The following is a 17,000-nucleotide window of genomic DNA, read 5'->3' as shown; positions in this document are numbered from 1 at the left end:
GTGCAGGGCATATAGAGCGGGCAGGGCAGCAGGACAGGGTAGGGGAATGGTGCAGGGTACAGAGGGAGGGGGAGGCAGTAGGACAGGGTAGAGGAATGGTGCAGGGCACAGAGTGGGGGAGGTTGCAGGACAGAGTAGGGGAATGGTGCAGGGCACAGAGGGGAGGGGGCAGCAGGACAGGGTAGGGGAATGGCGCAGGGCACAGAGCAGGGAAGGCAGCAGGACAGGGTAGGGGAATGGTGCAGGGCACAGAGGGGAGGGGGCAGCAGGGTAGGGGAATGGTGCAGGGCACAGAGCGGGGGGAGGCAGCAGGACAGGGTAGGGGAATGGCACAGGGTACAGACGGCAACAGCAAAGGAAGACAGCAGTAGGGCAGAGCAGGATATTGAGACAGGTCATCATATAAAGTGCAACTCTACAGAGCATCCAACCACAGAGACTGGAGGGAGCCATTGTGCAATGACGGGTGTGTGAGAGCAGGTGGACTCTGTGCGGAGTGTGGTGTAATGGGTGCTGGGCATCAGCTGCAATATTTTCTTATTATCACAGCATTAATATAGAGCAAAATGAGAATCACACACACACACACTCAGGGGATATTACAGATGGAAGATAATGGGTAATTCACATGTGTCAGAGCACACAGAGGATCATGGGTAAAATGACATGGGTAGTGCACATTGAGGATCATGGGTAATGTGACATGGGTAGTGCCCAAAGAGGATCACAGGTAATGTGACATGGGTAATGCACAGGGAGGATCATGGGTAATGCACAGGTACAATCATGGGTAATGTGGAAAAGGTCATGAACAGAGAGGATCATGGGTAATGTGACATGGGTAGTGCATAGAGAGGATCGAGGGTAATGTGACATGGGCCGTGCACAGAGAGGATCATGGGTAATGTGACATGGGTAGTGCACATATAGGATCATGGGTAATGTGACATGGGTAATGGACAGGGAGGATCATGGGTAATGTGACACTGGTAGTCCATAGAGAGGATCAAGGGTAATGTGACCTAGGTAATGCACAGGGAGGATCATGTGACATGGGTAGTCCACAGAGGGGATCATGGGTAATGTGACATTAGTAGTGCAGAGGGAGGATCATGGGTAATGTGACATGTCAGTGCACAGGGAGGATCATGGGTAATGTGACATGTGTCAGTGCACAGGGAGGATCATGGGTAATGTGACATGTGTCAGTGCACAGGGAGGATCATGGGTAATGCACAGGGAAGCTATTTTTCGTAAATCTGACAGCAGCACTATGGGGTCTAATCCAATTGATCAGTGATTCAATCACAAAGGAAATGACGTCCCTTGTACTGATGTACTGTATGAGATACACCAGAGAGTGTGGGGAGGAAACTGGTCAGATCTCTGGGCTAGTAACACACAGTGACATGATGTGAGGGGGAGAGCAGGAGTATAATAGGGGCTGATGGCTCCTGATGTATGAGATACACCAGAGAGTGTGGGGAGGAGACTGGTCAGATCTCTGGGCTGGTAACACACAGTGACATGATGTGAGGGGGAGAGCAGGAGTATAATAGGGGCTGATGGCTCCTGATGTATGAGATACACCAGAGAGTGTGGGGAGGAGACTGGTCAGATCTCTGGGCTGGTAACACAGTGACATGATGTGAGGGGGAGACCAGGAGTATAATAGGGGCTGATGTCTCCTGATGTATGAGATACACCAGAGAGTGTGGGGAGGAGACTGGTCAGATCTCTGGGCTGGTAACACACAGTGACATGATGTGAGGGGGAGACCAGGAGTATAATAGGGGCTGATGGCTCCTGATGTATGAGATACACCAGAGAGTGTGGGGAGGAGACTGGTGAGATCTCTCGGCTGGTAACACACAGTGACATGATGTGAGGAGGAGAGCAGGAGTATAATAGGGGCTGATGGCTCCTGATGTATGAGATACACCAGAGAGTGTGGGGAGGACACAGGTCAGATCTCTGGGCTGGTAACACACAGTGACATGATGTGAGGGGGAGAGCAGGAGTATAATAGGGGCTGATGGCTCCTGATGTATGAGATACACCAGAGAGTGTGGGGAGGAGACTGGTCAGATCTCTGGGCTGGTAACACAGTGACATGATGTGAGGGGGAGACCAGGAGTATAATAGGGGCTGATGGCTCCTGATGTATGAGATACACCAGAGAGTGTGGGGAGGAGACTGGTGAGATCTCTCGGCTGGTAACACAGTGACATGATGTGAGGGGGAGACCAGGAGTATAATAGGGGCTGATGGCTCCTGATGTATGAGATACACCAGAGAGTGTGGGGAGGAGACTGGTCAGATCTCTGGGCTGGTAACACACAGTGACATGATGTGAGGGGGAGAGCAGGAGTATAATAGGGGCTGATGGCTCCTGATGTATGAGATACACCAGAGAGTGTGGGGAGGAGACTGGTCAGATCTCTGGGCTGGTAACACACAGTGACATGATGTGAGGGGGAGAGCAGGAGTATAATACGGGCTGATGGCTCCTGATGTATGAGATACACCAGAGAGTGTGGGGAGGAGACTGGTCAGATCTCTGGGCTGGTAACACACAGTGACATGTTGTGAGGGCGGGAGCAGGAGTATAATACGGGCTGATGGCTCCTGATGTATGAGATACACCAGAGAGTGTGGGGAGGAGACTGGTCAGATCTCTGGGCTGGTAACACACAGTGACATGATGTGAGGGGGAGAGCAGGAGTATAATAGGGGCTGATGGCTCCTGATGTATGAGATACACCAGAGAGTGTGGGGAGGAGACTGGTCAGATCTCTGGGCTGGTAACACACAGTGACATGATGTGAGGGGGAGAGCAGGAGTATAATACGGGCTGATGGCTCCTGATGTATGAGATACACCAGAGAGTGTGGGGAGGAGACTGGTCAGATCTCTGGGCTGGTAACACAGTGACATGATGTGAGGGGGAGACCAGGAGTATAATAGGGGCTGATGGCTCCTGATGTATGAGATACACCAGAGAGTGTGGGGAGGAGACTGGTGAGATCTCTCGGCTGGTAACACAGTGACATGATGTGAGGGGGAGACCAGGAGTATAATAGGGGCTGATGGCTCCTGATGTATGAGATACACCAGAGAGTGTGGGGAGGAGACTGGTCAGATCTCTGGGCTGGTAACACACAGTGACATGATGTGAGGGGGAGAGCAGGAGTATAATAGGGGCTGATGGCTCCTGATGTATGAGATACACCAGAGAGTGTGGGGAGGAGACTGGTGAGATCTCTGGGCTGGTAACACAGTGACATGATGTGAGGGGGAGACCAGGAGTATAATAGGGGCTGATGGCTCCTGATGTATGAGATACACCAGAGAGTGTGGGGAGGAGACTGGTCAGATCTCTGGGCTGGTAACACACAGTGACATGATGTGAGGGGGAGAGCAGGAGTATAATAGGGGCTGATGGCTCCTGATGTATGAGATACACCAGAGAGTGTGGGGAGGAGACTGGTCAGATCTCTGGGCTGGTAACACACAGTGACATGATGTGAGGGGGAGAGCAGGAGTATAATAGGGGCTGATGGCTCCTGATGTATGAGATACACCAGAGAGTGTGGGGAGGAGACTGGTCAGATCTCTGGGCTGGTAACACAGTGACATGATGTGAGGGGGAGACCAGGAGTATAATAGGGGCTGATGTCTCCTGATGTATGAGATACACCAGAGAGTGTGGGGAGGAGACTGGTCAGATCTCTGGGCTGGTAACACACAGTGACATGATGTGAGGGGGAGACCAGGAGTATAATAGGGACTGATGTCTCCTGATTATGAGATACACCAGAGAGTGTGGGGAGGAGACTGGTCAGATCTCTGGGCTGGTAACACAGTGACATGATGTGAGGGGGAGACCAGGAGTATAATAGGGGCTGATGGCTCCTGATGTATGAGATACACCAGAGAGTGTGGGGAGGAGACTGGTCAGATCTCTGGGCTGGTAACACACAGTGACATGATGTGAGGGGGAGAGCAGGAGTATAATAGGGGCTGATGGCTCCTGATGTATGAGATACACCAGAGAGTGCGGGGAGGAGACTGGTCAGATCTCTGGGCTGGTAACACACAGTGACATGATGTGAGGGGGAGACCAGGAGTATAATAGGGGCTGATGGCTCCTGATGTATGAGATACACCAGAGAGTGTGGGGAGGAGACTGGTGAGATCTCTCGGCTGGTAACACAGTGACATGATGTGAGGGGGAGACCAGGAGTATAATAGGGGCTGATGTCTCCTGATGTATGAGATACACCAGAGAGTGTGGGGAGGAGACTGGTCAGATCTCTGGGCTGGTAACACACAGTGACATGATGTGAGGGGGAGACCAGGAGTATAATAGGGACTGATGTCTCCTGATGTATGAGATACACCAGAGAGTGTGGGGAGGAGACTGGTCAGATCTCTGGGCTGGTAACACAGTGACATGATGTGAGGGGGAGACCAGGAGTATAATAGGGGCTGATGGCTCCTGATGTATGAGATACACCAGAGAGTGTGGGGAGGAGACTGGTCAGATCTCTGGGCGGGTAACACAGTGACATGATGTGAGGGGGAGACCAGGAGTATAATAGGGGCTGATGGCTCCTGATGTATTAGATACACCAGAGAGTGTGGGGAGCAGACTGGTCAGATCTCTGGGCTGGTAACACACAGTGACATGATGTGAGGGGGAGAGCAGGAGTATAATAGGGGCTGATGGCTCCTGATGTATGAGATACACCAGAGAGTGTGAGGAGGAGACTGGTCAGATCTCTGGACTGGTAACACACAGTGACATGATGTGAGGGGCTGATGGCTCCTGATGCAGATACATTTCCTTCATTAGTCATTACTGACAGAGATATGTGTAAGATATGAGATTTCTGTAGTGACTGAGCAAGGAGAATATGGGACTTTTTATGTAATAAGTGTTTATTACTCACCTGTGCTGATATCTGTAGGGATTTCCTCCTCCTTACACTGCTGATCACCACCCACATATGTCTCTTCTTCTCCCTCTATATCTTCTGTCTTCATATCAGTCACATACGTCTCTTCTTCTCCCTCTGTATCTTCTACCTTCATATCAGTCACAGACGTCTCTTCTTCTCCCTCTATATCTTCTGCCTTCATATCAGTCGCATACATCTCTTCTTCTCCCTCTATATCTTCTGCCTTCTTATCAGTCCCATAGATCTCTTCTTCTCCTTCTATATTTTCTACCTTAATATAAGTCACACACGTCTCTTCTTCTCCCTCTGTATCTTCTGCCTTCATATCAGTTACATACGCCTCTTCTTCTCCCTTTATATCTTCTGCCTTTATATCAGTCACATATGTCTTCTCTACTCCCTCTGTATCCTCTCCCTTAACATCAGTCCGATCTTCACCCTAAATAACCCCCACAAAAAATAACACTTTAATAATGTTCCACTTTATTATGACTAAGCAGTATAATATCAGAGTATAAGACACAGACAGCTGTTCTAAAGGTCATACAATGAAAAGTCACTTTGGTATAATGGTGAGACCCTAAATCCCACCTACCTGATGCTCCAGTGGGATCCTGTGATTCTCCTCTGTACAGTCCTGGGAATAAAGAGGACGGGGACATCTCTCTGGGGTATTTCTGTTACTGGGTCCATCTGTAGGAGACACACAGTGACTGAGTACATTGTATATATGTGATTTATCAGGTGATGTGTATATAGGGGGCCCTCATACCTGCTCTCCCCTGTACAATAAATGACAGTCTCCTCTTACCCAGTGATGTGAGGGGCCGGTGATTCTCCATCATCACGTCCTTGTACAGACCCCTGTGTTCCTCTATATACTCCCCCTCCTGCATGGAGACATAGACAGTGACATCCTCACACCTTATAGGAACCTGACACACACAGTGATACAGTCATCACCCAGACACATCCCCTGGTGTTACTGTATAATGTCCCATCCCCAGCAGTCACCTCTCCAGTCATCACCCAGACACATCCCCTGGTGTTACTGTATAATGTCCCATTCCCAGCAGTCACCTCTCCAGTCATCACCCAGACACATCCCCTGGTGTTACTGTATAATGTCCCATCCCCAGCAGTCACCTCTCCAGTCATCACCCAGACACATCCCCCGGTGTTACTGTATAATGCCCCATTCCCAGCAGTCACCTCTCCAGTCATCACCCAGACACATCCCCTGGTGTTACTGTATAATGTCCCATCCCCAGCAGTCACCTCTCCAGTCATCACCCAGACACATCCCCTGGTGTTACTGTATAATGTCCCATCCCCAGCAGTCACCTCTCCAGTCATCACCCAGACACATCCCCCGGTGTTACTGTATAATGTCCCATCCCCAGCAGTCACCTCTCCAGTCATCACCCAGACACATCCCCTGGTGTTACTGTATAATGTCCCATTCCCAGCAGTCACCTCTCCAGTCATCACCCAGACACATCCCCTGGTGTTACTGTATAATGTCCCATCCCCAGCAGTCACCTCTCCAGTCATCACCCAGACACATCCCCCGGTGTTACTGTATAATGCCCCATTCCCAGCAGTCACCTCTCCAGTCAGCAGCTGAATGATCTTGTTGGTGAGTTCCAGGATCTTCTGGTCATTGTGTCTCTCATGTATCAGTGAGTGAGGTGGAGGCACCATGATGAGGCTCTGGGTTCTGCTCAGTCCTCCTGACACCTGTGGATGACTGCTGGGTGTCTCACACTCACCGGATGTCTTCTTCACTACTATGTAATACTGTGTAATGGGGGATACATCAAAGAAAAAGTATATTATACTTATTATACATGGAGATTTATATTTTTATTGGAGCTAATTCTGCATAATATACAAGGGTCTATTTTACAAATACAAACCACTTCCCTATATGTGACTGTATACTATACATAGGAAAGTGGAGATTATATAACACATCTCCTGCTGCTCCTATCATCTTCATTTCAGTGATAGAAAAAAACAAATCACTTGGAGTAATAATATATATTCCACTCCTATAAGTACTGTGGGATTATTACCATTTTATAATAGCGGCTCGCTGCTGCTCAATTACAGCTGTGCTGATGAGAGAAAAAACTTTGACACTCCCACATTCTCAGTAATCTCCCTGTAATATTACTATAGATATAAGTGATGTCACTGTGACACTCCCAGATCCCCTCACCTCCCCAGTCATGTCCCTGTATTATTACTATAGATATAAGTGATGTCACTGTGACACTCCCAGATCCCCTCACCTCCCCAGTCATGTCCCTGTATTATTACTATAGATATAAGTGATGTCACTGTGACACTCCCAGATCCCCTCACCTCCCCAGTCTTGACCCTGTATTATTACTAAAGATCTAAGTGATGTCACTGTGACACTCCCAGACCCCCTCACCTCCCCAGTCATGTCCCTGTATTATTACTATAGATATAAGTGATGTCACAGTGACACTCCCAGATCCCCTCATCTCCCCAGTCATGTCCCTGTATTATTACTATAGATATAAGTGATGTCACTGTGACACTCCCAGATCCCCTCACCTCCCCAGTCATGTCCCTGTATTATTACTATAGATATAAGTGATGTCACTGTGACACTCCCAGATCCCCTCACCTCCCCAGTCATGTCCCTGTATTATTACTATACATATAAGTGATGTCACTGTGACACTCCAAGATCCCCTCACCTCCCCAGTCATGTCCCTGTATTATTACTATAGCTATAAGTGATGTCACTGTGGCACACCCAGATCCCCTCACCTCCCCAGTCATGTCCCTGTATTATTACTATAGATATGTGATGTCACTGTGACACTCCCAGATCCCCTCACCTCCCCAGTCATGTCCCTGTATTATTACTATAGATATAAGTGATGTCACTGTGACACTCCCAGATCCTCTCACCTCCCCAGTCATGTCCCTGTATTATTACTATAGATATAAGTGATATCACTGACACTCCCAGATCCCCTCACCTCCCCAGTCATGTCCCTGTATTATTACTATAGATATAAGTGATATCACTGACACTCCCAGATCCCCTCACCTCCCCAGTCATGTCCCTGTATTATTACTATAGATATGTGATGTCACTGTGACACTCCCAGACCCTCTCACCTCCCCAGTCATGTCCTTGTATTATTACTATAGATATGTGATGTCACTGTGACACTCCCCAGTCATGTCCCTGTATTATTACTATAGATATAAGTGATGTCACTGTGACACTTCCAGATCCCCTCACCTCCCCAGTCATTTCCCTGTATTATTACTATAGCTATAAGTGATATCACTGTGACACTCCCCGATCCCCTCACCTCCCCAGTCATGTCCCTGTATTATTACTATAAAGGTGATGTCACTGTGACACTCCCAGACCCCCTCACCTCCCCAGTCATGTCCCTGTATTATTACTATAGATATAAGTGATGTCACTGTGACACTTCCAGATCCCCTCACCTCCCCAGCCATGTCCCTGTATTATTACTATAGATATAAGTGATGTCACTGTGACACTCCCAGATCCCCTCACCTCCCCAGTCATGTCCTTGTATTATTACTATAGATATAAGTGATGTCACTGTGACACTCCCAGACCCCCTCACCTCCCCAGTCATGTCCTTGTATTATTACTATAGATATAAGTGATGTCACTGTGACTCTCCCAGATCCCCTCACCTCCCCAGTCATGTCCTTGTATTATTACTATAGATATAAGTGATGTCACTGTGACACTCCCAGACCCCCTCACCTCCCCAGTCATGTCCCTGTATTACTACTATAGATATAAGTGATGTCACTGTGACACTCCCAGACCCCCTCACCTCCCCAGTCATGTCCCTGTATTACTACTATAGATATAAGTGATGTCACTGTGACACTCCCAGACCCCCTCACCTCCCCAGTCATGTCCCTGTATTACTACTATAGATATAAGTGATGTCACTGTGACACTCCCAGACCCCCTCACCTCCCCAGTCATGTCCCTGTATTACTACTATAGATATAAGTGATGTCACTGTGACACTCCCAGACCCCCTCACCTCTCCAGTCAACAGGTGGATGATCTCCAGGGTGAGTTGTAATAACTCCTCATCTCTGTGACCACGGTCCTTCTCCATCCTCAGTGAATCAATTTATACAGCACACGTCAGTTCTCACATGACTTTCACCACAGCTCAATTTGCTAAGAATACATAATTTATATTTATAAATGAAAATTGTAATAAATATCAGAAAACACATGTAACATTAGAAAGTATGAAACACTAAGAGACCAGTTACAGTCCTGGGCACACATTATACATCCTCATGTCCAGCACATAAACCCCCATACCCACAGTCACTGCCCAGCATTACACCTCATACATACAGTCCTGGGCACATTTTATACAGCCTCATGTCCAGCACATATACCCCCCATACCCACAGTCACTGCCCAGCATTACACCTCATACATACAGTCCTGGGCACACCTTATACATCCTCATGCCCAGCACATATACCTCCCATACACACAGTAACTGCCCATCAATACACCTCATACATACAGTCCTGGGCACACCTTATACAGCCTCATGCCCAGCACATATACCCCCCATACCCAGTCACTGCCCAGCATTACACCTCATACATACAGTCCTGGGCACACCTTATACAGCCTCATGCCTGGCACATATACCCCCATACCCCCAGTCTTTGCCCAGCATTACACCTCATACATACAGTCCTGGGCACACCTTATACAGCCTCATGTCCAGCACATATACCCCCCATACCCACAGTCACTGCTCAGCAATACACCTCATACATACAGTCCTGGGCACACCTTATACATCCTCATGCCCAGCACATATACCTCCCATACCCACAGTCACTGCCCAGCATTACACCTCATACATACAGTCCTGGGCACACCTTATACATCCTCATGCCCAGCACATATACCCCCCATACCCAGTCACTGCCCAGCATTACACCTCATACATACAGTCCTGGGCACACCTTATACAGCCTCATGCCTGGCACATATACCCCCATACCCCCAGTCTTTGCCCAGCATTACACCTCATACATACAGTCCTGGGCACACCTTATACATCCTCATGCCCAGCACATATACCTCCCATACCCACAGTCACTGCCCAGCATTACACCTCATACATACAGTCCTGGGCACACCTTATACAGCCTCATGCCTGGCACATATACCCCCATACCCCCAGTCTTTGCCCAGCATTACACCTCATACATACAGTCCTGGGCACACCTTATACAGCCTCATGTCCAGCACATATACCCCCCATACCCACAGTCACTGCCCAGCAATACACCCCATACATACAGTTCTGGGCACACCTTATACATCCTCATGCCCAGCACATATACCTCCCATACCCACAGTCACTGCCCAGCATTACACCTCATACATACAGTCCTGGGCACACCTTATACATCCCCATGTACAGCACATATACCCCCCACACCCACAGTCACTGCCCAGCATTACACCTCATATATACAGTCCTTCAGGTCCAGTACATATACCTCCATACCCACAGTCACTGCCCAGCATTACACCTCATACACAGTCCTGGGCACACCTTATACAGCCTCATGTCCAGCACATATACCCCCATACCCACAGTCACTGCTCAGCAATACACCTCATACATACAGTCCTGGGCACACCTTATACATCCTCATGCCTGGCACATATACCCCCATACCCCCAGTCTTTGCCCAGCATTACACCTCATACATACAGTCCTGGGCACACCTTATACAGCCTCATGTCCAGCACATATACCCCCCATACCCACAGTCACTGCCCAGCAATACACCCCATACATACAGTTCTGGGCACACCTTATACATCCTCATGCCCAGCACATATACCTCCCATACCCACAGTCACTGCCCAGCATTACACCTCATACATACAGTCCTGGGCACACCTTATACATCCCCATGTACAGCACATATACCCCCCATACACACAGTCACTGCCCAGCATTACACCTCATATATACAGTCCTTCAGGTCCAGTACATATACCTCCATACCCACAGTCACTGCCCAGCATTACACCTCATACACAGTCCTGGGCACACCTTATACAGCCTCATGTCCAGCACATATACCCCCATACCCACAGTCACTGCCCAGCATTACACCTCATACATAACACTAATACTATTAGTGACAGCAGTAATAATAAAGGACAGGACTGGTACCTGTAACACAGCTCCTTCTCCTGATCTGCCGCAGACAGGGAAACACACCGTCTGGGAGAGGTGTCCGTAGGGCAGAGAATAGACCACAACAAAATGGCCGCCGTTCTCTTATTTACCTCATATCATTGCTCTCTAAAAGAACAGGAAACTGGCCGCCGCCCTCTTGCACTAAGGACATCTCCAGGAAAATTTAGTGAACAGTATATTACTGGTCTGAGTTCTCATAGTATCTGATCACCGGGGGAAATAAATATTTACATAACATGTGGCGGCGGCCATTTTCTTGATTATCAATGCTTTCGAATTTTGTCCTCGGTCATACAGTCACTGGCAGAGCGGCGGCCATTTTGTTTTGGTCCTTAGGTTGTATGCATACTTATATTTGATTGACACCACCTGACAGATGAGGGGGAGGGGAGGTCAAGGTGTTACTGGGGGGGTCTTTGGGGAGGGGGACAGGTGTGTGCTGTGCTGTACAGGTAGTGGGGGAGGCGAGGTCATGGTTTTACTAGGGGGTCTCTGGGGAGGGGGACAGGTGTGCGCTAGTGGTTAGCCATACAAGGACAGACCGATAGGCATTTTATCTGGTAGCCTGCCATCCTGCAGATGTCTGCGGCATACACTGTGAGATATCTCACAGTCTGCGCTCCACCCCCGGGGGAGGAGACATTTCTCTGTTCCTTCCATTGGATGGAATACAGAAAATGGCTGTCTGTCAGCCGCGGATGGGCATACACTGCCCGATGCGGCCGACGTTTTATCACATCGGGCGGGCATGCTGGACAATGCAGCATGACTGGCCAAGCGATTTTTAACTCTCGGTCGCCCGCACACACGCTACAATTATCGGGGCAATCCGCGGATATCGCGCGGATCGCCCCGATAATTGTAGCGTGTATGGCCAGCATTAGTGTTACTCTCTGTATGAGTGACTGAGTTTGGGCCGCTGACATGTAACATCATCACATATTCCAAATAGTGTTTACACTAATTAAAAGTTGTATTTGTTTTTTCTAATGAGATGGTAGTAGGCTCTAATTGCCCCATCCCTCTCTAACCATACTTACCGACATTTAGCTCTCTCCCTCTGAGAAGGGGTAACCAGGCTTCTTCAGCGAGGGAGCGTGGTGGGGTAATGATGTAGTTTTGGGGGTGGGGCATCTTTGTCATTTCTGCTTGTAGCCCCGCCCCTGACATTGTAAAGCAGGGGGCGGGGCCACGATAACACAACATTGCGTCATCGCTCCCCCCCCCCCCCCCGTGCTGTGGTGGTGTGTATGGGGATGTGAGGGGGGTTGCCCACTTTTCCCGGCGCCCTGGAGCGCCACTTGATTTCCGGGAGCCTTCTGGCCAATCCGAGAGAGTAGGTATGTATGCCTCTAACCCTTGGCGTGGGGTGCACACATGACATAGTAGCCAACTTTGGAAATTCTCAGTCTGAGAGGTGGGAGCAGATGGGTGGGACGGTGGTGGAGCACTACAAATTGGGTCATAGCTGGTCTGCCCCTAGTGATATTTTGCTGGGAATAGCGGCTTTGCGGTGCTATGTCTGGGTTCGTGATAACACGATTTATCAACACCAGTATCCTGCCCACTACATGGTCAACCGGTCGAATGCAGGGTATTTTCAGAGCCGGGAAACTCTCTCCCAAATTCAGGTGCCTCCCAGATCTTCCAGGAGAGTGAGCATTTATGGCACAGGAGAAGTAGGGTGCAGTGCTCGGATGGGGAGGTGCTATACCTATCCAGCACATTCTCCCTTCCATCACTGAGACAAGCCTGACATAGGAGTGGACTGCTGCTTACACTGTGGGCTGCTCTGACTTTTGGTTTGCAGTCCTTACCCGGCCTGTGTCTATACACGGCCGCTTACTATGATTATGTGTCTAATTTTTGCAGTCCACTATGATTTAGTTTTTGTACAGCACAGCTGTCCCCTCTATCTCCCCACAATGTTACCATCGTCTGATCACAGGAAGCTGTTCTGGAATGGAATGTGAGTAATATATTCTAATGCTTCCTTATGCCAGTCAAGTGGCCAATCAGGGCTGACCCTTTTGTACAACAAGGGAGACAGAATTACAGCCGTGACGCTGCGTGGCCTGGTTTACAGCTGTCCGCCATTTTCTCAGGGACGAGCAGGATCCTTCCCTTCTCCACCCCTCTGTGGGAGCCTTGATGACAGAAGGGGGCACCTGGCTGCATGTAACAATTTTCCCTGGACATGGAAGACAGCAGGAAACTCAAGAGCAGAGGACAAAGGGCTGGACGGGGGCGTGAGGGATACGTATCACTGTGCAGCACCCAACATCAAATATAATGCCTCATTCACATCATGTGTAACATAGAGCTGTACATGACTTGTTGCATGGAGAAGGGGCAGGGGGTAATAGTACCAGGGCATGCTTTGGGGTACACGCAGTGGCGGATTATGGTGAGACCTGATGGCACTATTGCCTGGGGCCTATGGTTCCTTCTCCATGTCCCTATCTTTGACCATCTGAGCTGTGTTCCCTGTCTAGGGAAATCCACCTGGTCACAACCCCAACCTGTGATTGTACTAAGGGCCTGATTCAGAGTTGGGAATAGAGGGCCTGATTCAGAGCCGGACGCAATTAGCGCTCGCTCGTCCAGAAAATAGGGGTGGCTATTCAAATCAACCGTTCGCTCTTTGCGGTCTGTTCACGCCTCTAGGTCTGAATGAGCGAACCAAACTTGCGGTCGTTTTTTGAAAAAATACGCCCCCTGGCCGCTCGCATCCTACGTCATGTCCGCTATTTATTAGATTAATTGAGTACATCGACCAGGGTATGAACTGCTCGCTATTCTTGGGGTTGGTTTTTCCTACCACAATTTTGCAAGCAGTTCTGACTATAAAATAACCCAGTGACGTGGTCAATGACGCTGCTGTTTTAATTATGCACACCCATAAAACGCCCGTTTTGACCTTTAAGCACGCCTGCGTTCGGATCTCCACTCCCCGTTTTCAAGCACTTTCCCCGTTACCACCCACATACGCCTCTTTCTGTCACTCAAATTATCAGGCATTCGCTATTTTGCGAGCACATGAATTTCGACCGCACTGACTGGTTCGTGCATGCGTATAACGATCCGTACGCATGCGCAGTTGGGCAAACATCGCTCGGAGCGAACGAGCGGCCGCTTACGAGCGGCTCTGAATCAGGCCCAGAGAGCGATATCTCTAAACTGTGATCCTGAACAAACCATATTGCAATGCAAGGGGTGTAAATACATAATTTTTTTTGCATGTAGGGTAAATACTGGTTGATTTTGCATGTAGCCCACAAATACGGCACAGCTTTATTATTACTCTACAATTTAAATGTCAGTTTGCAAACACTCCTCCCAACTCTAAATCTCTCTGCACATTTTAAATCTGCCCTACCTGCAGTGCAGCATGGTTTCACCAAGATGATCAGTTGAGAGAGTTATCTCGCTCTATTCCCAAGTTTGAATCAGGCCCTAAGTCTGTGCTTGCAAGATGGGAGTGGGACCAAGAGGCTGCCATATTGGGACCTGAACATCCTCCCTCCATCTTTGCACATGGGTTTGCAGAGACGCTGATATAACCGCTCTTTGTGAAAAAAAATGCATGATTCATAGTTGTATAAGTATAAGCCATCCGTCACCCTTTTTATTCATCAAAATGTCACATCTCCCCCTTTTATCCAGCCCGTGTCACACACCCCTCTTCCCCAGCCCCCATGCCTGTCACATTTCCCCCTCTTCCCCAGCCCCTCACACATGCCCCCTCTTCCCCAGCCCACGTGTCTGTCATATATCCCCCTCTTCCCCAGCCCCCGTGTCTGTCATATATCCCCCTCTTAACCAGCCTCATGTCTGTCACATTTCCCCCTCTTCCCCAGACCCTGTGTTTGTCATATGTCCCCCTCTTCCCCAGCCCCCATGTCTGTCACATCTTCCATAGCCCTTGTGTCTGTCACATTTCCCCTCTTCCTCAGCCCGTCACATCTCCCCCAGCCCTCGTGTCTGTCACATTTCCCCTCTTCCTCAGCCCGTCACATCTCCCCCAGCCCCCGTGTCTGTCACATCTCCCCCAGCCCTCGTGTCTGTCACATTTCCCCTTTTCCTCAGCCCGTCACATCTCCCCCAGCCCCCGTGTCTGTCACATTTCCCCTCTTCCTCAGCCTCTGTCACATCTCCCCCAGCCCCCGTGTCTGTCACATTTCCCCTCTTCCTCAGCCCATCACATCTTCCCCAGCCCCCGTGTCTGTCACATCTTCCCCATCCCCCATGTCTGTCACATTTCCCCTCTTCCTCAGCCCGTCACATCTCCCCCAGCCCTCGTGTCTGTCACATTTCCTCTTTTCCTCAGCCCGTCACATCTCCCTCAGCCCCCGTGTCTGTCACATTTCCCCTCTTCCTCAGCCCCCGTGTATGTCACATTTCCCCTCTTCCTCAGCCCGTCACATCTTCCCCAGCCCACGTGTCTGTCACATTTCCCCTCTTCCTTAGCCCGTCACATCTTCCCCAGCCCCCGTGTCTGTCACATTTCCCTCTTCCTCAGCCCATCACATCTCCCCCAGCCCCCGTGTCTGTCACATTTCCCCTCTTCCTCAGCCCGTCACATCTTCCCCAGCCCTCGTGTCTGTCACATTTCCCCTCTTCCTCAGCCCGTCACATCTTCCCCAGCCCCCGTGTCTGTCACATTTCCCCTCTTCCTCAGCCCGTCACATCTCCCCCAGCCCTCGTGTCTGTCACATTTCCCCTCTTCCTCAGCCCGTCACATCTCCCCCAGCCCTCGTGTCTGTCACATTTCCCCTCTTCCTCAGCCCGTCACATCTCCCCCAGCCCCGGTGTCTGTCACATTTCCCCTCTTCCTCAGCCTCTGTCACATCTCCCCCAGCCCCCGTGTCTGTCACATTTCCCCTCTTCCTCAGCCCGTCACATCTTCCCCAGCCCCCGTGTCTGTCACTTCTTCCCCATCCCCCATGTCTGTCACATTTCCCCTCTTCCTCAGCCTGTCATATCTCCCCCAGCCCCCGTGTCTGTCACATTTCCCCTCTTCCTCAGCCCGTCATATCTCCCCCAGCCCCCGTGTCTGTCACATCTCCCCTCTTCCTCAGCCAGTCACATCTTCCCCAGCCCCCGTGTCTGTCACATCTTCCCCATCCCCCATGTCTGTCACATTTCCCCTCTTCCTCAGCCCGTCACATCTTCCCGAGCCCCATGTCTGTCACATTTCCCTCTTCCTCAGCCCGTCACATCTTCCCCAGCCCCCGTGTCTGTCACATTTCCCCTCTTCCTCAGCCCGTCACATCTTCCCCAGCCCCCGTGTCTGTCACATTTCCCCTCTTCCTCAGCCCGTCACATCTCCCCCAGCCCTCGTGTCTGTCACATTTCCCCTCTTCCTCAGCCTCTGTCACATCTTCCCCATCCCCCATGTCTGTCACATTTCCCCTCTTCCTCAGCCCGTCACATCTTCCCCAGCCCCCGTGTCTGTCACATTTCCCTCTTCCTCAGCCCATCACATCTCCCCCAGCCCCCGTGTCTGTCACATTTCCCCTCTTCCTCAGCCCGTCACATCTTCCCCAGCCCCCGTGTCTGTCACATCTTCCTCATCCCCCATCCCCCACATTTCCCCTCTTCCTCAGCCCGTCACATCTTCCCCAGCCCCCGTGTCTGTCACATTTCCCCTCTTCCTCAGCCCGTCACATCTCCCCCAGCCCCCGTGTCTGTCACATTTCCCCTCTTCCTCAGCCCGTCACAT

The 17,000-nt window shown here is 50.2% G+C and overlaps 1 protein-coding gene across 2 annotated transcripts in view; it reads right to left on the bottom strand.

Moving 5' to 3' along the window:
* The window catches only part of LOC148435684 (uncharacterized), a 38,385-nt gene extending 26,990 nt beyond the window's left edge, over positions 1-11,395 (bottom strand). For both annotated transcript variants that reach the window (XM_088465645.1, XM_088465646.1), the window contains exons 1-6: positions 11,249-11,395; positions 9,056-9,198; positions 6,573-6,764; positions 5,776-5,854; positions 5,560-5,657; positions 4,956-5,403 (exon numbers count right to left, since the gene is read on the bottom strand). In XM_088465645.1, the coding sequence (XP_088321771.1) occupies positions 4,956-5,403; positions 5,560-5,657; positions 5,776-5,854; positions 6,573-6,764; positions 9,056-9,133 (895 nt within the window). In that variant the 5' untranslated portion in view covers positions 9,134-9,198; positions 11,249-11,395. The remainder of the gene's footprint in view (positions 1-4,955; positions 5,404-5,559; positions 5,658-5,775; positions 5,855-6,572; positions 6,765-9,055; positions 9,199-11,248) is intronic.
* Positions 11,396-17,000: the final 5,605 nt, after the last annotated feature.

This window comes from Taudactylus pleione, unplaced genomic scaffold (genome assembly GCF_031769625.1).
Source record: "Taudactylus pleione unplaced genomic scaffold, aTauple2 ptg002080l, whole genome shotgun sequence".
Taxonomy (NCBI): Eukaryota; Metazoa; Chordata; class Amphibia; order Anura; family Myobatrachidae; genus Taudactylus; species Taudactylus pleione.
The sequence above is the reverse complement of the archived record's forward strand: the minus strand, read 5'-3'. Positions and strand labels throughout refer to the sequence as shown.